Here is a 26,397-nt window from a genome sequence, read left to right on the forward strand (position 1 = left end):
AAAGATCAGTAAAGTAGCAGATCTAAACATAATAGTTTGATAAAATACCATGTGTCAAAATTTAGATGATAAAATACCATGTGTCAAAATTTAGATGATATGAACATACTACCCAAGGCAATCTACAAATTCAATGCAATCCAATGGCATTTTTCACAAAACTAGAACACATAACTTTAAAACGTATATAGAAACACAAAATACCCCAAATAGCCAAAACAGTCTTGAGAAAGAACAGAGCTGGTAGAATCACATTCCCTGACTTCAGACTATACTGCAAAGCTACAAAGAAAAGATCTTTAAACAATAAGAGAATACCATAAACAGCTTTACTACAAAAACTTTCAAAATGGATTAAAGACAAATTCCTAGAAAAATGTAATTTACCAAAACTAACTCAAGAAGAAATAGAAAACCTATATAGTCTCATAATTATTTCTTTTAAAAATAATTTTTAAAACTTCCCATCTATTCACACAAGTATAAAACAGTACATGCACAAGCTTATTTATAATAACTGCCTGTCATGGCAAAAGATTATAAACAACCCAAATACCATCAACAGAAGACTAGTTAAATCTTGGTACAATCATACAATGGATTTTCATGCAGCTATCAAAAAAAAAATGAGAAAGTTTTATATGAGTGAAACAGAAACATGACCAGATATTTTTAAGTTAAAACTTAATTCAAGGTGAGATAGTATAATATGCTACTGTGAAAAGTGAGAGATAAATTAAAATCTCTAATTTTTTGCATAAAGAAACTAAAAAGATACCTAAAAATTTAACACTGAATAGGAAGATAGATGACAGACTGGAAGTATATTTCTCACTGTAACTCCCCTACCTCTTTTAAATACCTTTTTGGGTTTGAGCCATGTGACTGTACTAAATATTTATTTTTGAAATCACATACTTAATTTAATTTAAAATTAACATCTTCCCAGAGGCCTGGAAGGTTTTACAGTTGAGTTCCAAACACTGAATCTTGAGAAAAATGAACAAAGCTGGAGATATCATGCTCCCTGACTTCAGATTATACTACAAACCAACAGTAATCAAAACAGCATGGTACTGACACAAAAACAGACAACAGATCAATGGAACAGGATGGAGAGCCCAGAAATAAACCCATGTACTTATGGTCAATTAATCCATGACAATGAAGACAAGAATATACAATGGAGAAAAGACAGTCTCTTCAATAAGTGGTGCTGGAAAAACTAGACAGCTAAATGTAAAAAAAAATGAGATCAGAACATTTCCTCACACCATATACAAAAGTAAACTCAAAATGGATTAAAGACCTAAATGTAATAAGACCTGAAACCACAGACCTCCTAGAAAAGAACATAGGCAAAACACTCTGACATAAATCACAGCACTATTTTTTTGGATCTGTCTCCTAAGGCAAAAGAAATAAAAGCAAAAGTAAACTTAAAAGCTTTAGCACAGCAAAGGAAACCATCAACAAAACAAAAAGACAACCTATGGAATGGGAGAAAAAAGTTGCAAATGATGACTGATAAGGGGTTAATATCCAGAATTTATAAACAACTTATACAACTCAATATCAAAGAAAACAAAGAACCCAGTTTAACACATTATTTTATTTATTTATTTTTGTTTTTTGGCTGTGTTGGGTCTTTGTTGCTGCAAGCGGGCTTTCTCTAGTTGTGGTGAGTGGGGGCTACTCCTCGTTGCGGTGTGCAGGCTTCTCATTGCGGTGGCTTCTCTTGTTGCAGAGCATGGGCTCTAGAGCTCAGGCTCAGTAGTTGTGGCGCACGGGCTCAGGTGCTCCGCGGCAGGTGGGATCTTCCCGGACCAGGGCTCAAACCCGTGTCCCCTGCATTGGCAGGTGGACTCTTAACCACTGTGCAACCAGGGAAGCCCAACACATTACTGACTGGGGGATTTTGGCAGAAACTAACGCCTGTGGCCATAATACGTCTCTGGTCAAAAATGTGTTAAAAATGGGCAGAAGACTTGAATAGACATTTTTCCAAGAATATATACAGATGGCCAACAGGCACATGAAAAATGATCAACATAGCTAATCATCAAAAAATGCAAATCAAAACCATGATGAGATATCACCTCACATATGTCAGAATGGCTACCACTGAAAAGTCTACAAATAACAAATGTTGGCAAGGATGTGGATAAAAGGGAACCCTAGTACACTGTTGGCGGGAAACCTAGTACACTGTAAATTGGTGCAGCCACTATGTAAAACAGTATGGAGGTTCTTCGAAACATTAAAAATAAAACTACCATAAGATCCAGCAATTCCACTGCTGGGTATAAAACTGAAGAAAATGAGAACATTAATTTGCAAAGATACAATATGTGCACCCCAATGTTCATAGCACCATTATTTACAGGAAAAACTGGTGCATGAAAATATGTTCAATCTCATTAGTGATTAGGGATTGACACCTTTCTAGGATCTCAGCCTAATTTGTGAAACAATGTTATTTCTAGTATCAGCAACCTCACATAACAGGTGCTCAATAAACACAGAAAGAACGAAAGAAGGAACAAATGAATGAACAAATGGACAAACTATCAAATGAACAAGAAGGCTCAAAATCCTAAAATGTCAATTATCCTGAAATTCATCTAGACATTTGATACAATGTCAATAAAAATGCCAGCATGATTCTTTTTTTAGAATTCAACAAGATGATTCTAAAATTTAAAAGAAAAAACAAAGGGACAAAAATAGTGAAGACACATCTGAAGATGAGGTATAAACTTATTCTACCAGATATTAGGATTTATAAAGCTATAATGAGACTGTGGTCTTAATATACCCTTAGGTGGGTCAACCCAGTCAAATCAGGTGAAATCAGTACAGGTGTTCTGAGGTTTTTTAATTATACAATGAAAAGACGCATAAATAGATGAGCAAAAAGTAAAATATACAGTAAACACATATACACGAATACATGCTGTCTGCAAAAACGTTAAAATACAGGGCTTCCCTGGTGGCGCAGTGGTTGGGAGTCCACCTGCCGATGCAGGGGACATGGGTTCGTGGCCCGGTCTGGGAAGATCCCACATGCCGCGGAGCAGCTGGGCCCGTGAGCCATGACCGCTGAGCCTGTGCGTCCGGAGCCTGTGCTCCGCAACGGGAGAGGCCACAACAGTGAGAGGCCCGCGTACCGCAAAAAAAAAACCAAAAAAATGGGTAGCTATGATCACTTATTCTGTAAACCAGAATAAAACAAAATGATTGCTTCATATAACTTCATCCCAGCATGTCTTTGCTTAAAATACAAAATTTTAGAGCATAAAAACTGAGTTGTTACTGACTACAGGGGCTTTTACAAACAAAAACAAAAGCCAAAAAATAACATTTTGATTATGATCTCAGATAACTATTTCCTCAAATTCAGTTTCCAGACCAAATGGCATATGGGAAAATTAAGTTTTTTAATATTATCCCTTAATACTCTTAAATAGCTTGGTGTTAATTTTCAAACTGAACTTAAATATGTATATTAACAAAAGGAGTGAAAACCAAAAGTAGAAAAGAATAAGCATTATCTTTAAAGAGTTTCTCTTTAAATTAAAAAAATGTATATATATATATATATATATATATCATATGTATTAGTTACTCAATTTGATGGTGGTGATTTTACCTCAATTCTTTTTTAAAACAGCTGCTTTTGATCAATGGAATCAAGTAATCTAATAAAATTGTTGGTATATCAATTTATTTCCCACATAAATCGGTTCCTTTGCCTATTTTCTTAGTTAATGGCAGAATCATAGATCCAAGCAGGGAAGCCAAAATCAAAGGGAGATTAACAGATGCCTCTCTCTTCACATCCAATTACTAACCAAGAGCTGTCAATTTTATCTGCTATACAAATTTTTCAGATTCCCCTCTCTTCTTTATCCAAATTGCCAATGTCTTAAAGCCCTCATTTCTCACCTGAGCTATGACAACAGGTTCCTAACTGGTTTCCCTGCTTCCAACGGCATTATGCTGTAGGCCATCTTTTAAGGATAAGCCTTCCTAAAATGCCAGTGAGGTCATGTCATTTCCTTACTTAAAACAAACACTACGCTCCACGGTCTTTAAGATAAACTTCAGAAACTTTTAAGCTAGGTATGTGTAGCATGGAATGGCCTGGTTATTGCTAAACTGACTCTGCTGTCTCATCTTCCATGATTACTCTAATTGTACCTCTATTCTTGTAATCACTAAAATAACTTCTTCAGGTTGCTTCTACTTATAGTTGCCCAGAAATATGCTCCTTTTAGTGCTATCCCCTTATTCTTATAGTTCCTGAATACCTCTGCCTCCCTCATCTGTGACTTCCTATGAATTCAAGGAATTCATCCTTCAAGATTCAGCTCATGAACTACCTCTTCTAGCAAGCTCATCCTCTTCTGCAGTTATATATCATCTCTTTTCCTATAATACCTTTGCAGCAGTACTTTTTATACCATTTGAAAACTGTTGAACTAGATCTGTCAATTTTTTTGTGTGACATCGTCCTTAAAAGGAAAGACATTTTTGTCTTCAATTTTGTACCCCAGGACCTAAGGTAAGTACAGTACCAGCACCAACCAATCATAAATGCTTATTAAGTGACTATATGAACAAATCAATCTAATCCCAAAATAAAAGCTGAATATAATACATGTATAGAGTACACTTTATTAAATTTTATATTACTTACCAAATTTTAGTGCTGCAGGGATTCAACATATAAAGATCCATATTTTCTATAAGAATAGCAGATGTGCTCTATTTTTAGAAAGGGGGAAGGGAATAAATTACTTAAAGAAAAAGATTTATTTCAACTATCAAGCTTTCTAGGTTTTCTGTATTTTTAGATCTTAAAATACACCTAAGACTCTGAAACATTCACTTTGGGAAGAAAGCATAAAAGTAGCTAAAATTTATAAGTTTTGTCTATACTGTGCTAAGTTAGCCTTATAACAAGACATTTAAAATTAAATGTCTGTTACTATAGGGGAAAAATTATTTTTCTATTAGCTATTTCCTTCTGTAAATTTCACACAGGTTTTAAGTTTAAAAACAGAGTGTATGTCCTTCAGTAGGTGAATGGATAAACTGTGGTACATCCAGACAATGGAATATTATTCAACACTAAAAAGAAATGAGGTATCAAGCCATGAAAAGACATGGATGAATCTAACATGCATACTAATAAGTGAAAGAAGCCAATCTGAAAAAGCTGCGTATGGTATGATTCCAGCTATATGACATTCTGGAAAAGATAACACTAGGGAGATAGTAAAAAGATCAGTGGTTCCCAAAAGTTGGGGGAAGGAAGCAGTGAATAGGTAGAGCACAGAGGATTTTTAGAGCAGTAAAAATACTCTGTATGATACTATAATGGTAGATACATGTCATTATACATTTGTCCAAAACCACAGAATGTTTAAGAGTGAACGCTAATGTAAACTATGGACTTCAGGTGATAACAATGTGTCAATATAAGTTCATTAACTGTAACAAATGTACCATTCTGGTGGGAGATGTTGATGATGGAGGAGGCTAACAGGCGTGGGGACAGGGGGTATATGAGAAATCTCTGTACTTTCCTCTCAATTTTGCTGTGAACCTCTAACTGCTCTAAAAAAATTGTCTTTAAAAAGAAAAAACAAAAATAGGGTGCAATGTATCAACCAATACACTAAGAATCCATGCAAGAAAATGTCTTTAAAAGCATAATCCTGCATTTATTAGTGGATTAGGAAAATAGCTCATGTTAAAATACAGTTCCCAGGAAACCACTGCTTACATTTAATAAAGTCACTAGTTTTCTATATGTACAGAAGAATTTTACACTTCAGTACCTTGGCTTCTGGGTTAGCTGCCAAAATTTTGGCACCACATTCTACTGAAGCATAATTATTTCGATTTTTCTGGACCTTTTTTGTGGCATGTAGACCTCCATTAGAAGATGGATGCATTGACTGACCTGCAGACAAACCTTATTATGAACATATATATATGATGATTATGATTGAAAATACCCAGAGCAAACAATCTCAAGAGCAACAGGCTGCCATCTAGAGAACAGGTTTTAATGCTTTAAATACTTCAAATACTTTAAATACTTAATAAAATTCAAATACTTTAAATACTTAATAAAATTAATGTTTTAATTTTAAAAACCCACATGAAAATCAAAATGCTTCAGCTCAATAACTTTAAAATATCCCCAATAAACAAATTAACTACAAAAATCCACATTACTCGATTTATGCCTAGTACAATTCACAAAATGAAGCTTATCCATGAAAATCAAAACTTTTTGCATATACATTTTATTCTATTAAGGACGAATGCTATCCTTCTATCTCTAATCCCAATCATAATAATTTTTAACTCTGAGATTTAATTTACAACAAAAAGAGAGTATAATAATTTAGTTCAATTCTGTTTACAGTTTAAAGCTTTATGACTCAGAACTTTCCATGCCTCAACTTTCCTCTTATAAACTGAGATGAAAAATCACTGCTCTGTCTACTTTATTTTAGCCTCATTTAATAATTTACAATAATGGATTTTAATCAGGATTAAGACATACACACAGGTAAATTACATGTGGGTAATCAAAGGCATCTTGGTAAGTTTCACCTTTAAAAAGTTTTCAAAAATGTTACTTTGTTTTACCAATTAAAAAGAGAACTACATATTTAAACCAGTCCCTTTAAAAAAAAGAAAAAAAGAGTCACAGTGCTTCCTTACTTTTTTCTTTTTCTACTTCCATAACTTTCTTCTTCCATTCATCAAATGTTGGTATATCTTCTGGATCTTTGGGATTTGTTACAGACGCAGGGTCAATTTCTCCTGGTTTTGTATAATCAGAACTCTGACAGAAATGTCAAAAATAAACAGATTTCAGATTTCAAAGAATATAGAGAAAACAGATTAATAAATTATAATAGTAAATACAAATGTTTCTGTCAAATAAAAGTCCAATTTTATAATGAAGGATAGTATTTTGAAAACAAAAACAAAAAATGTAAAAAGAAAAGTTTTGGTTTAACTTAAAAGTTGAATTTCCCTTCAAAGAATTAAAATCTTCTACCTAAGCACCACAGGATGAATCCCTTCACATGTTAGCAATATTAGCACAGGCTGTAAAAAAACCTATATAATATCGTAAGCCAAAAATTACCATACAAAAACTGTACAAATACTATAATTTTAATGCATCCATCTTAAAATCTACATTAATATATACAATAAAGGAAGCTAACTAATTTTAGATGTCATATATTGTTTCTACAAAATCCTTAACAAGAAGTACCATTTACATAACTAATAAAGACCTAGTGTATAGCAGAGGGAACTCTAAATACTCTGTAATGACCTATATGGGAAAAGAATCTAAAAAAGAGTTGATGAAGCAACTGACAAAGGATTAATCTCCAAAATTTATAAGCAGCTCATGCAGCTTAATAACAAAAAAACAAACAACCCAATCCAAAAATGGGCAGAAGACCTAAATAGACATTTCTCCAAAGAAGATATACAGAGTGCCAACAAACACATGAAAGAATGCTCAACATCACTAATCATTAGAGAAATGCAAATCAAAACTACAATGAGATATCATCTCACACCAGTCAGAATGGCCATCATCAAAAAATCTAGAAACAATAAATGCTGGAGAGGGTGTGGAGAAAAGGAAACCCTCTTACACTGTTGGTGGGAATGTAAATTGGTACAGCCACTGTGGAGAACAGTATAGAGGTTCCTTAAAAAACTACAAATAGAACTACCATATGACCCAGCAATCCCACTACTGAGCATATACCCTGAGAAAACCATAATTCAAGAAGAGTCATGTACCAAAATGTTCATTGCAGCTCTATTTACAATAGCCCAGAGATGGAAACAACCTAAATGTCCATCATCAGATGAATGGATAAAGAAGATGTGGCACATATATACAATGGAATATTACTCAGCCATAAAAAGAAACGAAATTGAGCTATTTGTAATGAGGTGGATAGACCTAGAGTCTGTCATACAGAGTGAAGTAAGTCAGAAAGAGAGAGACAAATACCGTATGCTAACACATATATATGGAATTTAAGAAAAAAAATGTCATGAAAAACCTAGGGGTTAAACAGGAATAAAGACACAGACTTACTAGAGAATGGACTTGAGGCTATGGGGAGGGGGAAGGGTAAACTGTGACAAAGCGAGAGAGGGGCATGGACATATATACACTACCAAACGTAAGGTAGATAGCTAGTGGGAAGCAGCCGCATAGCACAGGGAGATCAGCTCGGTGCTTTGTGACCGCCTGCAGGGGTGGGATAGGGAGGGTGGGAGGGAGGGAGACGCAAGAGGGAAGAGATATGGGAACATATGTATATATATAACCGATTCATTTTGTTGTGAAGCTGAAACTAACATACCATTGTAAAGCAATTATACTCCAATAAAGACGTTAAAATGAAAAAAATAGAAAAATAAAAAAGAGTTGATATATGTATAATTGATTCACTTTGCTATACAGCAGAAAGTAATACAACATTGTAAGTCAATTATACTCCAATAAAAATTAAAATAAAAAGAAGTACCATTTATATAAAAATTTTACGGTGGATATGAAAACCTAAATGTGAAAAGCAAAGCTTAAAGAAAGTACAGAAAAACATCTTCATGATTCAGGCTATAAAAGGGTTCAACAAGATGAAGAAAGAAATCATTTTAAAAAAGGCTGATACATTTGGATAGATTATAATTTAAAAATTAAATATATCAAAAGACCATAAACCACATGGTTCAAATAGCCAGAGACAGAAATAAATACCTGCAACACATTCAGCCAACAAACAATTATTACCAACTATAAAGACTGCCTACAAATCAATAATGGGGGAGAGTAAAGGAATAACAATAAACTAAGCAAAGAGAAAATACAAAATGTTCACTCTCAGTATAATCAGGGAATGCAAAGGAAAGCTAAAGATACTAAATAAATTATACTAATCTGAGGTTAAAGTGTGACAGCCTATTGAGCCATGGTACATCTATTAGACAGCTAAAGTGAGTTTCACATTTAGGAATATTAAATAAAGATATGCATACCCTATGACTCAATAATTCCACTCCTATGTATAAAATAAATATCAGTGAAAACACACATATGTGCCTAAGAAAATATGCATAAGGATACTTACTGCAGCACTATGGATAACATCAAAAAAATTAGAAACAATCTAAATATCCATTAATTGAAGAATAAACTGTGGTAGAATTGAGCAATGAATAGACAAAACTTAAAAACAATGTTGAGTAAAATGATACTTAAGACAAGAACGATACCATTTTACATTGTTTCAAAATATGCCAAATAATAGTATGTATTGTTTGTAGCAATGCATATTTGGTAAAAGTTAAAAAACATGCTCTACCAATGTAAAAAACACCAAATTCAAGATAGTGGTTATATCTGAAGTGGCGAGAAGAAATGTAACTGGGAAGGGCATAAAATTCAATCTGTAATTTTCTTCTTAATTGGAAGAATGTATGCAATGATGTTCATACCATTTTTAAATTATTTCTGTACTCCTAAAACAACACATAATGTACTTATTAACAGTACCTTGAGAAGTGTACAAAACATCTATTTAGACAGCGTACTTTGGTAAATAGCACAAATCTCATACAGTATATATTTGCTGTATTAGGGCACATTTTCGAGTACTAATACTAATTAGTGTATTAGTGTAATACATCAATACAAATACCTGTTATCTCCCTTTAGGAAGACTTATTAGCAAATTGGTTCCTATACAACCTCCACATCGGAGCGTTTTGCAGAACACACTAACTTATCAAATAAAGTATGTGGCTATTAAAAAAATACATAGCAGAAAATAAAATTAAAGAAGTAGCATTATACTAATTTAATTTAAAAATTAAATAACAAAAATCTAGTTTGAATAAGAAAATAAACAATTATTTATAAAAATTAATATAATTGAGATACTTAAGAGTAAAGCCCCAATACTAAAAGAAATACATAAGAACGTACACACACTCTGTGAGACTCAGGCAGAGCAATCACTATCGCCTCTTAGCAACAAATAAGAGAACTAAACAACACAATAAAATTACTTTGTAAAGCATTATAACAGGCAAAAGAGTGGAATTTTTAACTGTATTAATTACCTCCTAAATAACTTAATATTCCAGAAAAATTGTCAGATAATGAGCATATTATAAAGTGTCCAGTAGTTTTGTATACTATCCAGTTCAGAATAATTCTGCCCTGTTAAGTTTGTGTGAGTAGGAGAGAGTTTATCCCTGTTATCTCAAGGATCTGCAAGACACTGCTGCAAATGGTTAAGGAGAACAAGCAAATCTTGGACAAAACTGGCTGCCATGCTTGAGTTTTACGTTTGATACTTAAATAGCTCAAAGAGGACATTTTTGTAATGTTTGTCTAATTTTATTTATGCCTGTGGTATTTGACAACTGAACTGTAACATATGCTTGATTTGGTTTCACTGGCAAAATTACTTCCTTCAAGATGTTGGACTAGGAAATGGGGACCTTCTATATTTATAAAAAACATCAAATAAACAGCTGGCCCAATGATAGTAAAGTCTCCAGAATGAAGTTTAGTTAGTTATGAGTGCAGATTCACAGAAAATATGTGAAAGAAAAGGTGGAGAACAGAAGATCCAAATTATAAAGAAATAAATGTGGATGTGGTACTCAGTATTTTAAAATACTCTGATTCCACGTGTTTTGAAGTGCATAGAGTGGCCTTCATCTCTTTTATTTAGCTATTTCTTAGCTGAAGGGAGCAGACTTCTCTGTCAACATTTCTTCAGGAAATTCTGTACTGGCCTCTACGTGAAGTCAAAGTAGAACTCGAAAGAAGAAAAGAAAGTAAAACTGCTACACAGGAATGAGCCCTGTCTTTATTTTAAGAACCATATTCTTTAATATAAGCTGGTCTAGTTGTAGTCTGCACACAAATAACAAAGGGTAAAATGTCCCTTTAAAATAATTCGGGTTGAAGAGACTAAATTTAATCTTGTATTATTGAGTTAAATTTTTATTCTGAAGATACTTAACAATCATAACTTCTTCTATATAGCTCTCTTAACTGCTTAAATAAGGACTTTATGTATCTGGTTATCAAATAATCAATGGTGGCAAAAAACCTTTATAATTAAATATAACCCAAGAGAGTTCATACTTGGGACAACACTATGTATAAACAGTATACTGGCAATAGTTCTGTGAAGTAACCACTTGCTATCTGGGAGCACAGTTCACCTCAGTTCCACATTCATCACTAACTACTGATCCCCTGACTTTACGGCAAATACGGATAGCAAATTACAAGATTAGCTAATAACAAAAATGCATTGTATAATAAAGTAGGATATAGTGCAAGTTATTTACCTACCTCACTTTTTAAATTATCTGAAGCATTCAATGCAGATTTTGGGTCACCACCACCCTGATCACTTGATGAAACTTTTGATTCAAATTCCGATTTTGTTATCTTTCCTTTAGCATGCAAAGATGACACATTTTCTATATGCTGGCTGACAAGGCTATTTGAAAGCAAAAGGCATATTAAATAAACAAATTTTAGCTGAATAACGAGTATATGCAATCTAAACTATTATAAGTGTACATGCGTACAAAGTAAACCAAGAAAGGAGTACAAAGGGATCAGTTTCCTCTCAGTCATAAAGTGGAATTAAGCATGCACCAAAGTCTACTCAAACGTGACACTGCTGTTTATTACAGAACCATACAAAGGGCAAACAACTGCTCACACCCACCTTTCAGGTGGACTGACAAAGGAAGGCTGGTCAACTGGAGCATTTGCATCAAGGGCCTCACCAACATCACAATCAGTTTCAGATTGCTCAGTTTCACTTGGCTTGGCTATAGGAACAGTACCAGATTTTTCTATTTCACTAAAATAGAAACAAAAAAGACAATCTGACAATTTAATGGATATAATGAACCATAAGTTAAAAGTGATATTACTGATTTCCAAAACAAATCTAAGCCAGAAAAGAATGCTTTAGAGCTCTGCAGATGATTTTCAAGAATTCAGATATTTTAAATCATGTAAAGATTTAAATTACGTAAACTGTTGACTCGATCTGTCAGTGCCCTTGCTTGGCCTTAAATATTGGGTTGGCAAAAAAGTGCCTTCGGTTTTTAGGTAAAAATAAAAGACACATTTTTCATTTTCACCAAGAACGTTATTGAACAACATATTCACCCTTTTGTTCCACTACCTTCTGCCATTTTTCAGGCAACTTCATAATTCCATCTTCCCAAAACTTTTTAGCTTTTTGAGCAAAGAACTGTTCCAGGTACCTTTTATAGTCTCCCAGGGAACTGAAATTTTTTCCATTAAGAGAATTTTGTAAAGACCGAAGTAAATGGAAATCCAAAGGTGCAAACGCCTGGTGAATATGGCACATGAATCAGAACTTCCCAGCTAAGCTGTAACAGTTTTTGCCTGGTCATCAAAGAAACATGCAGTCTTGCATTATCCTGATGGGAGATTATGCATTTTCTGTTTACTAATAACAAAATGCTAATTAACAATTCCAGACGCTTTTTGTTGAGTGCTGCTTTCAGTTGGTCTAACTGGGAGCAGTACTGTTGGAATTAATCATTTGGTTTTCTGGAAGGAGCTCATAATAGAGGACTCACTTCCAATCCCACCATATACACAACATCACCTTCTTTGGATGAAGACCAGACTTTGGTGTGGTTGGTGTTGGTTCATTTCACTTGCCCCATGATCTCTTCCATTCCACATTATTGTACAGTATCCACTTTTCATTGCCCGTTACAATTTGTTTTAAAAACAGAATGTTTTCATTACATTTAAGTAGAGAATCACATGCGGAAATACAGTCAAGAAGGTTTTTTCCACTTAATTTATAAGGAACCCAAACATCAAAGCGATTAACATAACCAAGCTGGTGCAAATGATTTTCAATGCTTGATTTGGATATTTTGAGTATGTTGGCTATCTCCCTCATGGTATAACGTTGATTGTTCTCAATGTCTCAATTTGATCTCTATCAACTGCAGCTGGTCTACCCGACCGCGGAGCACCGTCCAGCGAGAAATCTCTAGCATGAAAACTTCGCAAACCACTTTTGACATGTTCGATCAGTCACAGCACCTTCTCCATACTCTGCACAAATCTTTTTGTGTGTTTCAGTTGCTTTTTTACCTTTCTTGAAATAATAAAGCATAACAGACCGAAAATGCTGCTTTTTTTCTTCCATCTTCAATATTAAAATGGCTACACAAAAATTCATCAATTTTGATGTCTTTTTTTAAATGCATGCTGATATGACAGCTGTCACATACAATCTAACAAAACTGCTTCGAATGAAGTTAAAGACAACTAAGTGCTACTAGAGTCATCTTACAGAAAAAAAATGAACGAAACTTTTGGCCAACCCAATAGCTAATTACCAAATTTTAAAACAAAATATTATAGGTTAATATCTGATCTTGCCAAAAATAAGATTTTTAAATTATTTATTCTAAATGCATATTCTCTAATGTTTCATTTCTATTAGTACAGTCTATCAATATTAGAATTGTTGCCTATAGTATCAAGAAATCATCTATTATCTCAAAACGCTTCACTAAAATTCTTAAAGCACGTCTATAATTTCATTTAAAAAACATATACCTTAATATTTTTCTTTACCTCACTCCCATTTCACTAGACTGTCATGTTCAATATAATGAGAAAATAAGATGTACTGTTCAGATACACAGTATCTAGCCCTAAATTCTTTCTAAGCATTTAATATTTAAAAATGTTAAATACTATCATTATTTCTAAGCATGTCTTCTGTTACCTTGTCCCTTACCAGGGCAAACTCCTAAATGGTAACTGTAACATCTTTGTGTACAACTCCTTCAACCCATTCCCTTATATTCTTGAAGAGAATAGGTGGCTAAAAAGTGCTTGTGGTAAAAAAAAAAAAAATAGTAGTGATGATAAAAATGATGATATTAACTGACACATGTATTTTTACTATGTGCCAGATATTGTCCTATACATTTTATATAAATTAACTCATTTGATAAAGGATATGTTTAATGTAGTATTAAAAGAAGGGAATTTTGTTTTGTTCTTTGTAGTGTTGCTGGAGCTAGGAGTATAAAAGAGATTTTCTAAATTAATGAAACCTTCAACATCACTAATCATCAGGGAAACGCAAATCAAAACCACAATGTGATATCACCTCACACCTGTCAGAATGGCTATTATCAAAAAGTTTACAAATAACAAATATTGGCAAGGATGTGGAGAAAAGGGAACCCTTGTACACTGTTGGTGGGAATGTATATTGGTGCAGCCACTGTGGAAAACAGTAGGGAGGTTTCTCAAAAAACTAAAACTATGACCCAGCAATTCCACTCCTGGGTATATACCTGAAAAAAACAAAAACACTAATTTGGAAAGATACATGCACCCAATGTCCACAGCAGCATTATTTACAATTTCTAAGACATGGAAACAACCTAAGAGTCCATCAACAGAAAAATGGATAAAGAAGCTGTGGTGTATATATATATACACACACATACCCACACAAACAATGGAATACTAGTCAGCCAAAAAAAAGAATGAAATTTTGCCATTTGCAGCAACATGGATGAACTTGGAGGGCATTATGCTAAGTGAAATAAGTCGGAGAAAGATAAATACTGCGTGATATAGCTTATATGTGGAATCTAAAAAATACAACAAACTAATAAATATAATAAAAGTAGCAGACTCACAGATACAGAGACCAAACTAGTGGTTACCAATGGGGAGGTTGGGAAGGGGCAATATAGGGGTGGCAGGGTGGAAGGTACAAAGTACTGTGTGTAAGATAGGCTCAAGGATGTATTGTACAACATGGGGAATATAGCCAATATTTTGTAATAACCATAAATGGAAAGTAAACTTTAAACAATGTATAAAAATAAAATAGGCATTATTACTTAGATCTGCTATATAGCCTAAATGCCAAATTTGAGAATCAAAGAAATTTTTCTGTCATTATCTAATCATATTTTTTTTTCTTTGTAATGACTTACTCAAACTTTGAGATTGGAGTGATCTCTGAGGTAGATGAGCTGGAAATATTTTCCACGTTTTCACTGTCCACAACTACACTGGAAGAATCTTCATGTAGATCAACTGCAGGGAGTGTTTCAATCACAGATGGACTTAACTTTTTTGACTCCGTATTCTGTTTTTAAAAAAGTCAGTTATATTTAATGTTGGGATTAATTATCTCTTTAGCTGAAGAGGGTATCATAAAAAGTATGTCTCAAAAGTAACAATATAAATAATGTTCACTAAAAAAGTACTTTTATAAAAATCCTTTCTTCCAACATTACCACCCTAAGGAATCTATTTCATATTAAAATACAGGCTCTACACATTTTTCATGGCATTTCATAAAGTAGGACAAAGGAGCTTGTCTTTCTTCTTTCCTATTTTATACCAGGACCCACAAAATTTCCCTCTTACTGTAATTAATTAATGCTAATAGCAACACAGAAATCCTATATAAATATATAAAATAGTACAGCGCATAGTTTTTGCCCCTGAGCAATTTAGAAGACAATGTGTATCAACAAATAACAACACAAGGCATGTATAAATAACATTACAAAGCAATACATGATTCTTGCTGCTCCTTCAAGGCCCACATGCTCTAGGCCATTCACTCCTCCAAAACACAAACTGAAACGTACTTAATACCTCCTCATGTTTGAAAACCTCTTATCAGTACCTCCTCCGCCACAACTAACCCTAAATAGAATTAGCCATTCCCCTTCCTCTATGCCTCCACTTGTTCTCTGTACAGACTTTAATCACAGGATCTATAACACCTCAATTGCCCTTATTTATTTCTTTCTCTTCAACTACACTATAAATGTCTTGAGTAAGGACTATGTTTTCTTGCTTTCTTTTTTTTTTTTGCGTTACGCGGGCCTCTCACTGTTGTGGCCTCTCCCATTACGGAGCACAGGCTCCGGACGCACAGGCTCAGCGGCCATGGCTCACGGGCCCAGCCGCTCCGCGGCATGTGGGATCTTCCCGGACCAGGGCATGAACCCGTGTCCCCTGCATCAGCAGGCGGACTCTCAACCACTGCACCACCAGGGAAGCCCGACTATGTTTTCTTGATCTTCATGTTCCTAGTGCCTAGCACAGTATCTAGCACACAGTAGACATTTAAAGGTTACTAAATGAATATCAAGTGAGAGGTACTCATGCTCAGTTCAAGGTAAAGAGAAACTAAGGACTACTCTGGACTAGAAGAACTAGGGTTCTGAAGAATAGGACAGCCAGTACAGCAGCAGAAAAAAAACATGAGGCAGAGTCAGAAGAATACAAAATAAAATGTCATCATTTGGGGAATTATTTACACTGGAACGAAAAATTCACAAGAGTACAAATAGTTTGCATTTTATGATGGAGACTTTTAGAAAAGAACCATTACAATATTATCAAATACTGCATTATCATTCAATATGCATTCAATATAAAAAAATTAGTACGATATTTTACACTTTTTTTTTCTTTTACTAAGTCTCCAAAATCGATGTGTATCTTATACTTAACGGCAAATCTCAACTTCAACTATCCACATTTCCAATGCTCAATAGCCACAGGTAGCTAATGGCTACTATATTGAACAGCACAGGTCTCTAAGATGCAGTAAGCACTTCAAAGTATTTGAACAAGAGAATACCATAATAAAGATTCAGGAAAAGAACAATGGCTGGACTGTTCAGGATACTCATAAAACTGAAGGGCTACAGAGATCACTTTTCTCTTATTCTTATGCACAAATTTTTTCCAAATGTCCTCCAGAATCCAATAAAATGAAACTTACTGTATCTCCTTAGATAACCCAATTAACTTATAAGATAACTCTGGCTACATTTTTTTAAGAGAATTCTCCCTCCTTTTAAGCTGAAATTTGTATTTGTTAATATTTGAGATATTTAGTTTTTCCTTAGTCCTTCTTCCCTCCAGATCAAATATCCCCAGTTCCTTCAGTCGCTCCTGATATTAAATGGTTTCCAGATGCTTCAGCATTCTGATCAGCTTACATTCTGGTCTAGTTTTTAATATCTTTCATAAAATCTGGTATACAAAATGGAAAATAACATTTAGGATGTAATATGAGAGAAAAAGGAAAAAACACACTCAAACTATTGTTTATTAATCCATATTCCACACTAAGTGGTAAAATTTTGGTATCAAAATGCTCTGTGTTCTACATACAAATATGTTAAGTCAGAATATAATTTCCCCTGACATCTGAAAAACTGAAGAGACAAGATAAACTACAGAAAGCCAAAATGGATCTAAAAGAAAGGAGGACTTACAACCAAACCTATACTACAGAGAAAAGTCACATTTACTACTAAACCTGTAATTCCGAATTTTCTCAAAAGTAGTATTCTTAGCAGGTGACTAGTATTAAGGCCAGTTGCATGGTACTACAAAAAGAAAAAAATTAAAATACACAATATGGTGACCAAACAGGTTTTCTGTTTCGTGCAGCAGTTTGAAAAGGCGTATCATTAAAAATCAAAGCAACAAAGCTTACTTGTACATTCACAATGTAGTCATCTTTTAACTTGTGTTCTTCTGGAGGAACAGGTAAGCTTGAACCCACTTTTCCCGATAATTCGGCATTGATAGGTCCCTCTCTTTCATCCTATATTGCAACAAAGAAAAGGTCAACGGATAAAACTGTTTCACAAAACAGTCCTGAAGCAACATTAAAGATCATCTTTCTATACTTTACAACCAAAACACTTTACTGTGACTTTAATGTCTTTTATTTGTTTCCATGCATATTGTCTACCTTCCTGCATTACCCTCCTTACTGCTTCACTTCAAATGTATACTACATGTGTGCGCTGGTGGTATAGTGATGAGCATAGCTGCCTTCCAAATATACACTACATCTGATTTCTTAATAAACACTTTAGTCCTACTACCCAGCACTGTGTGTCAGTAAATACTTGATAAATGAACGTACTTATAGTTCTTTGTGTCATCTCTCTTGACACTGAGTTTCAAATTAGAATTTCAGATATATTGTCCTTAAATTTATCTTCTGGCATATAAGCTTCATAAAAGCGAAGTTCATATTCATCATTATCTAAGCCTGTATAGCATATACTAGGTACCCAAATGTTTGCTGAAAGAATGTTTCCCCTTCCTTAATGCTTTGCTTAAACTCATTCTTACATTTAAGTTTTCAAATTTCTCATCAAAGAAGATATTAGCTCTAAATCTTATAGGCTGTAGATAGAAGCACACAATTATACTTTATTCAGAGAGATACCCAGCAATAGTCTTCAAAATTTTAACTGCTCCATCCCAGAAATATATCCTGTGTAACTCAGAAATTTAAATAATCTACTCTAAACACAGTATCATGCCAAAAATAAAAACAGCCCAAGCATGTAATTATAAGTTTGTGCATTCACACATACACACAAACGTACACACAAACATGCATGCACACACACAGCTGAGAAACAATGCAAAAGTCTATCAATAAATAAATGCTTAATAAATTGTGATATACCCAAATGACAGAATAAAAATGTAGCTATTCAGAAGAATACAGTAACATGCAAAGGTATCCATGAGATATTACTGGGGAAGAGGGGAAATAAATTTGTACAATATTTTTTGAACAAAAATTAAAACATTAATTTGTGTGCTATAAAATGATATATCTATAACCACAGAAAATGGTCTGAATGTTTTCACAAGAAACTGTAAATTGTGGTTCCTTTGAGGAGGGGAATGGGATATAAATATGAATATCTTATAGTGGGTATAAATTACATCTGTAATTTAAAATAAGTATATTGATTTGGGGGGAGGGGGGAGCCAAATCTAGCTAAAGTCAATACTCACCTTTCATCATTTAAAATGATAAAATAATAAATTATTTAGACACCATCAGATTTTTTGGACTCTGTCTATTCACTCCACACAATTATATAAAACAAAGTACATAGCCACTAATTGCAGACTTTCCCTACAATCCTCATTTCTAATAGTTTTTAATTTATAAGACTGGGGTTTCTTTAGAAACCCTTTGCTAGTTAAAGCATTAAAAAGAGAACCCTAGTTTTCTCTCTGAATAGGCACTATTTTTTCTCCTTACTATAGGACTAAGGATGTTATTACAACATTCCAAATATAGGCAATAAGAATAAATATATAAATATCTCAGAGTCACATTAATTTCAGAATTACCTGAGTAACTCCTCATATTACAGCAAAGAAAATTACAAATCTCCACCAAAAATTATGTCATAGTATTTTTGAAATACTTTTATTCCAAATGTTTTGAGGAACTCTCAGAAAGCTAATACACAAATTACAACTTCAACTTCATTTAAGGTACCTTTTTCTGGAATTGTACATCTTCATTTTCTAGTGCACAATTGTCATCTTGAGAGTAGTATGATGAAGCTGAAGAACTCTCTTTGCAACATACATGCCAACTGGGAAGCCTGTAAAACATCCACCGTCACCACCACCAAAAAAAAAAAAGAAGAAAGAAAGAAGAAAAAAAAGTTGTTAAGCCAACATATTCCATACCTGGACTAGAATTTGAGGCAATAAACAGATGGTTCTTATCCTAATGCCCTTGAGAACTTAACAATTTAATGATGAAGACAAATGTACATAAGGTAAAGATTTTTTATTTAATGTCCTAAGAAAACCATAAACAGTGTTATCAGCACTCCAAGTAAGGCATCATGAATCTCATGAAGGTAAAACAGTAAAAACTTCACAAAAGGAGTATCTGGTAATTATCACAGAAGGAACAGAGAAAGTTGTCAAAGAGCTAACCTCCTCAGAAAGCATCAAATGCCAATGATATTCTAAATTCTACCAAATATTTAAGAACAGATAACTCTAAAGCTACCTAAACTATTGATATTTCAAAGCACAGAAGCCTCCAAATTATTTTTATATAGGGAACATAACAGTGATATCAAAAATTAACAGAAAGAGCACATACATATAAATACTATAGGTTAATAATATGAAATCAGACACAAAACAGCTAAAGAAAATTTTAAAAAGTCTCCAATAACATACCAAAGATATAAAATACCACTGTTTCGGTCAAGTAGAACTTAGCTCCGATATTCAAAGATGGTTCAATATAATATAACCTATTTAGTTTGCCATGCAAAAATATCAAGGAAAAACATCTCATGATTACCGTCACCAAAAGACATCTGATAAATTTACACAACCATCAAGATTTTTAAAGTCAATAAAATAGTAATAAGTAGACATTTAACATGGGAAACATATGCATAACACATAAGCCTAAAAGCCAGTATCATACTCAGTGAAGAAACCAAAAAATACCCCTATTTAGATCTGAAACAAGACAAAAATGTCCATTATCACTAGTATTACATAATATGAGGACAAAAGCAGTGTAAAATGGGAAAGGAGACAGTAACATTATCATTAATTGCAGATAATGAGTTTATATAGGTGGTAAACTAAAAAGAAACACCTATTAAAAGAAGTCTTGGGAAAAAAAAAGAAGTCTTGGGTATAAAATTATATTCCTAGGTATAAAATCTAGAAAGAAATCAACAGACTCTCTACTCAAATCATCACCACCAGTTATAAGATTTAACAGAAGAAAAGTCCCCATTTATAATAGAAACAATAAAATACTAAATATTTTATTTAGTATTTTATAGTATTACAATATAATACTATTATTTTGTATTTTATAGTATTTTATAGTATTACAATAAAATACTAAACTTAGTGAGAAATGTTCTATACATATACTAGTACATATTCTATGTTGTTAATAGTAGAAATGGTTGAAATTGCCATTACTGACAATTCTTTAAGTTGAAAAAAAGAAGTCAATTTTACACAATTTAAGGTAATATGTATGGAAGATCTGAAAACCACATACTGAAGTGGCAAAAAAGGAAACTTAAAAAATTAGACAGACTGACTCTAAACTTTATATAAATAGAATAGTCAAGAAGATTTTAATGTGGGGAAACTAGACATCTAAGAAACCACAATAATCACAACAATATGGTAGTGAGATGAGAGAGGAAAAGGGAATCCCCAGGGTGACTGGAAAGAGAATTCCTAGGATGACAGCTGTACGTACACAAAGAACAGAGGGCAACCATACTAAATTGGAGGTCATCAGAAGCTCTGGAAGAGTCTTCTTTAGGAGGATGAAATTAACAGCACAACTGATGAGTCTGAAAATCTCAAGAACAGATTTACATAACTGGCAGATAATTTGTAATTAAATAGAAAAATAAGCAAACATAACAAAACAAGTCAAATATTAGTACCATGAAAAAGGAAAAGTAGAACAGAAAAGGGAAAAGTAATCATGTTTTACTACACAGCTCAGTTGTATCATTTATAGTCATAATATAAACACTGAATACTGATCTAACCCAAATTATGACTAAACTGTATTACTAGCATGTGCTTAAGAGAATCTGATCATCTGTAGTAAAATACCTAAAACTGACATTAAAGCAATTATTTTAGAGACAAAGAGGTAAACATAAAATTCATCAGCCAAGAGATAAAAGTGGTTTCCTTGAAAGAAATAATGGGGAAAGAGGGATGAGGGAATGGCTTATTTGCAAAAGCAAACAAACAAAATCCTTTTAGAGCTATCTGACTTTTTGATATGAATACATCATTTTGATAAAAATTAAAACCAAAAAAAAAAATAGAGAAGAGCAAAGTACATAATAATATACACATATAGTATGCTACCATGTGTGCATATGTGTACTAAAGGGACCTGTATGTGCATAAATTTCTCTGGAAGAATTAAAAAGAAAAGAAAAAAAAGCACCACCTTGGTTGCCTCCAGGGTAGAAAACTGAGTGACTGGGTGACAGGATAATGGATATTCTTCACTCTATAATACTCTGTCTTTTGAACCACAAGAATATATTACTTATTCAAAATTTCATACAGATATATCATTATTTATTAAATATTTCTTTACTGATAGACTTTTGCATTGTTTCTCAGCTGTATGTGTATACACGTGTGTTTGTAGGTGCATTTGTGAGTGTGTATATATACACATATTTGGGACAGCAAAAAGTTTCAGATATTCAAAACTGTGGGTGTTAGAATTTTCGAGATTATGCCCCCTTATTTTCTATATTCCTTTCTATACTTTCGGAATTTCTACCATGAGCACATACTAGTTTTATCATCAAGAATTCTGCATGTGTATGTGTGTATGTGTGTATAAATCCTAATATTCACAGTTAATGTGAAGATGTCCAAAAGACATTTAAATCTCATGATCCTTACTTTTACTATCATATAATCAAATCCCATTACCCAAAGTTAGGAGTTTTTTGGGTGAGATTGGCATTTGAATCAGTGGACTCAGTAGACTGCCCTCCCCAATGTAAGTGGGCATCATCTAATCCTTTGAGGGCCTGAATTGAACAAAAATCAGATGAATTTGCCCTTTTTTCCTCTGCTCACTATTTGAGCTGAGGCATCTCATCTTCTCCTGCCCTTTAACTGGGATTTATATCTTCAGCTCTACTGGTTAATAGGCCTTCAGACTTGGCCTGAATTAACCACTGGTATTCCTCGGTCTCCAGCTTTTCAGATTGCAGACCGTGGGTCTTCTCAGCTCCCATAATCGTGTGACCCAATGCCTCATTTTATATAGATAGATAGATAGATAGAGAGAGAGAGAGAGAGAGAGAGAGAGAGAGAGAGAGAGAGAGAGAGAGAGGGGGGGGGGAGAGAGAGAGAGAGAGAGTTGGTTCTATTTCTCTGAAGAACGCGCATACACCTGACATTAATACAGACTACATTCTTTACCTATCTACCCTATTCCTCCAGCTTTATCAATAGTATCACTTAAATACCTCTAACATATCAGTCCCTATTTAAGGACAGATATTAATTAAGGACAGACCTGTAAAAATAACCTTAATTTTGTGTATAAGAAAAAGCCTAAAACAGATAAAATTTATCACCAACTAATAACTGTCAAGGAATTTTAAATCACCAAAGTAAAATGAAATACCCCAAACCCACTCCAACTCTACTGAAGAAGAATGAATCTCTATAATGGGGTCTTTACTTTCAACAAGTTCCCCCAGGTGAATTAGATATGCATGCCCCCTCATTAAGAATCAGTGGGTCACATTACAATGGCTGAGGGCACTTTGTTGCATGATTAAATGGGTCTCATTCCATACTACTTAAGCAAGTTTCAAAAACTGTACTATGAAAATCCCAAGCCTGATGAGTTTCAAAACTTTTAAGAAGTTCAGCACCACAAATCACATCAAGATAAATGGCAGTCTGTGAGCCTCTGACACTCTCCCTCAGTTCAAAATGAGTACTCCCCTCTACTATTTGTAAGTTGATTCTGTGCCATGTATACCCTCTCTTACACTTAAACTCTTTGAGAATCAATTCCATATTCCTAACTATTGATACTTTAGCCCCTCCCTACAAAGCCAAAACCTGCAAACATTATGTGCTTAATAAATACTTATTAAATGAATAAGGGTTCTAAGGGGAACTGTTTTGTAGCAAGTAGCAGAAAGGAAATTAGGTCACTTTTCATTCCTCTTCCCATCAGCCCCATCACCTCCACCACTACCACTCCCCAACTCGCCCACCCACCCACCCACCATCCCCTCACACAAACTCAAAAAATAGAATCTGTAAACTAAGAGGACATTTATCCCTTTTTGCCAATTCCTCCCCAATAATGTGGCATGGATTCACCATTCATATAGAAAGGTATTAACTTTCTGAGTAAATGTAATTTAAAGTCTTGTAAAATTCACATTTGAGTGTCATTTAGGATAACAACAGCTAACAACATTCTAAAGCCTGGAAACAAAATTATGCAGCAGAATAATCCTTGGGTTAAAGAGGAAACAATAGGGAACATTACAAAACATTGTGGCAGAAGACTACAGGTAGAAATTGGTGGGATGCCAGTAATGCTGGTAAGACAGCAGCAGGAAAACTGCTTCTGAGCACATTTGGAGACACTGAATACAAAAGAGCTAATCTTTCAACTCAAGAAGATAAAGGACTGTAAATCTAAAGAAAAAAGGAAGACTATAAGGACAGAAATCACTGAAATAAAAAACAAAACCAGAAAAAAGCAAAGAAGATTAAGAAAACCAAAAGTTAGTTCTTCGACGAAAATATTAAAAAGATAAACCTCTGGAAAAACCGATAAAGGAGAGTCGGTGACGTGAATTAACAAAATATGTTCTAAAAGCATGAAATAACCACAAACAAAACAGATTTTTTTAAATTACAAAATATTACCAGCTATATATACTAATACATTTGAAAACTCAGAAGAAATGGATGTTTCTAGAAAAATAACAAAATTGGCACAAAGTATACAAAAATTGGAATTAATTGATGATAATTAAAGAAATTTGAGTGGATTAATCAACACCATACACAGAGAAAAAGGAAACCCCACTCTTTTTTTCCCCACTTTTTATTTGGAAATAATTTCAAACTTTCAGAAGAAATGCCAACATAGCACAAAGAACATCCACAAACCCTTTGCCCATATCAACCTACTGTTAACATTTTGACCCATTGGTTCCATCATTTGCCATTTGCTCCTGGCAAGCACATAGCCCTCCCTCTCTCCCCACTCCATGTAATTTATCTCTAAATATCTTCTGTATGTATTTATTCAGAATAAGGATATTCTCTTATACAACCATGCCACAATTATCAACCTCAGTAAATGTTACATTGATACAATAATCTATGTCCCCAGTAGTGTCCTTACAGCATTCCCCCTCTCCCCACCTCAAGTACAGAATCGAGTGTAAGACCATATCCTGCATTTTTCATGTGCCTTCAGCCTCCTTTAACCTGGAATAGTTCTTGGCCTTTACCTTATGTGGCACTGACATTTTGAAGGACATAGTCCTTTTATTTTGAAATAATATGGTCCTTTTTTGAGGTTTGTCTGATGTTTCATCACGACCAGATTCAGGTTATGTATTCCTGGCTGGAAGCCTTCATAAGCGATGTTGTGTCTTTCTCAGGGTATGATATCCAGAAGCATGCGATATCCATCTGTTTTGGCGCTTGCAATTCCACTTTTAGGTACTTCTTAAGAGAAATGAAAACTATGTATACAAAAATGTCCCCTGTAGCTTTTACTCCTAATAGCCAAAAACTGGAAGCAGCCCAGATGTTCAACAGGAAAATGTAAACAAACTGTAGTATATTCATACAATGTACTACTTCTCACAATAAAAAGGAATGAATTACTAATGAATGAAACAAGATAGATAAATCTTGGAAGCATTACACTGAGTGAAAGAAGCCAGACACCAGAATAAATACTGTATAATTCCATTTAAACAAAGTTCCAGAATTAGCAAAACTAACCATGGTGATAGAAATCAAATCACCGGTTGCTTCAGGGAATTCTGTAGAATGGGACATGAAAAAACATGCTGGAGTGATGGAAATGTTCCGTATCTTGATGGGGTGTGAGTTACACAGATGTATGCATTTGTCAAAACTGATCCAACTATACAGTTGATAACATATGTGCATTTCACTGTATGTAAATTATTTCAATTTAAAAATATAAGCAAAAAAGTCAGTATTTTCCTCCCCAGCAATAACAAAATAGAAAATAAACTATTAGCAATAACAAAAATTATAAAATAATTTATAGAAATTAACCTTAAAAATTACAAACACTTATAGAGAAAAAGTGTTAACTCTAATAATGACCATAAAATGAAGAGACAAATAAATGAAGATCTAATATGTTCATGGATGGAATGCTACTAGCAGCAGAGTAAAGACAGCAATTCTCCCCAAAGTAATTCACCACTCAAATATAACTCCTATCAAAATACCTGAAGGGGGACTTCCCTGGTGGTCCAGTGGTTGAGAATCCGCCTTCCAATACAGGAGATGTGGATTCAATCCCTGGTTGGGGAACTAAGATCCTACATGCCACAGGGCAACTAAACCCACATGCTGCAACTACTGAGCCCGCACGCTGGAACGAAAGATCCTGCGTGCTGCAACTAAGACCTGACGCAGCCAAAACAAAGACAACAAAAAACCCTGAAGGATCCTTACTGTATAGAGCAGGAAACCCTACTCAACACTCTGTAATAACCCATATGGGAAAAGAATCTGAAAAAGAATAGATATATGTATATGTATAACTGAATCACTTTGCTGTACACCTGAAACTAACACAACATTGTAAATCT

General features: G+C 33.9%; 1 protein-coding gene across 5 annotated transcripts in view; it reads right to left on the reverse strand.

Annotated features, from left to right (window-relative positions):
• The window catches only part of SUCO (SUN domain containing ossification factor), a 76,366-nt gene that overhangs the window by 38,764 nt on the left and 11,205 nt on the right, over positions 1-26,397 (reverse strand). For 3 of the 5 annotated variants that reach the window (XM_082832366.1, XM_082832364.1, XM_082832365.1), the window contains exons 2-9: positions 19,497-19,605; positions 17,670-17,780; positions 15,133-15,287; positions 11,832-11,969; positions 11,447-11,597; positions 6,748-6,871; positions 5,850-5,986; positions 4,703-4,770 (exon numbers count right to left, since the gene is read on the reverse strand). In XM_082832366.1, coding sequence (XP_082688492.1) covers positions 4,703-4,770; positions 5,850-5,986; positions 6,748-6,871; positions 11,447-11,597; positions 11,832-11,969; positions 15,133-15,287; positions 17,670-17,780; positions 19,497-19,605 — 993 coding nt within the window. The remainder of the gene's footprint in view (positions 1-4,702; positions 4,771-5,849; positions 5,987-6,747; positions 6,872-11,446; positions 11,598-11,831; positions 11,970-15,132; positions 15,288-17,669; positions 17,781-19,496; positions 19,606-26,397) is intronic. The other 2 variants (XM_082832367.1, XM_082832363.1) reach the window with 1 other exon arrangement.

The sequence above is a fragment of the Leucopleurus acutus genome, assembly GCF_964270905.1.
Source record: "Leucopleurus acutus genome assembly, chromosome: 2".
Taxonomy (NCBI): Eukaryota; Metazoa; Chordata; class Mammalia; order Artiodactyla; family Delphinidae; genus Leucopleurus; species Leucopleurus acutus.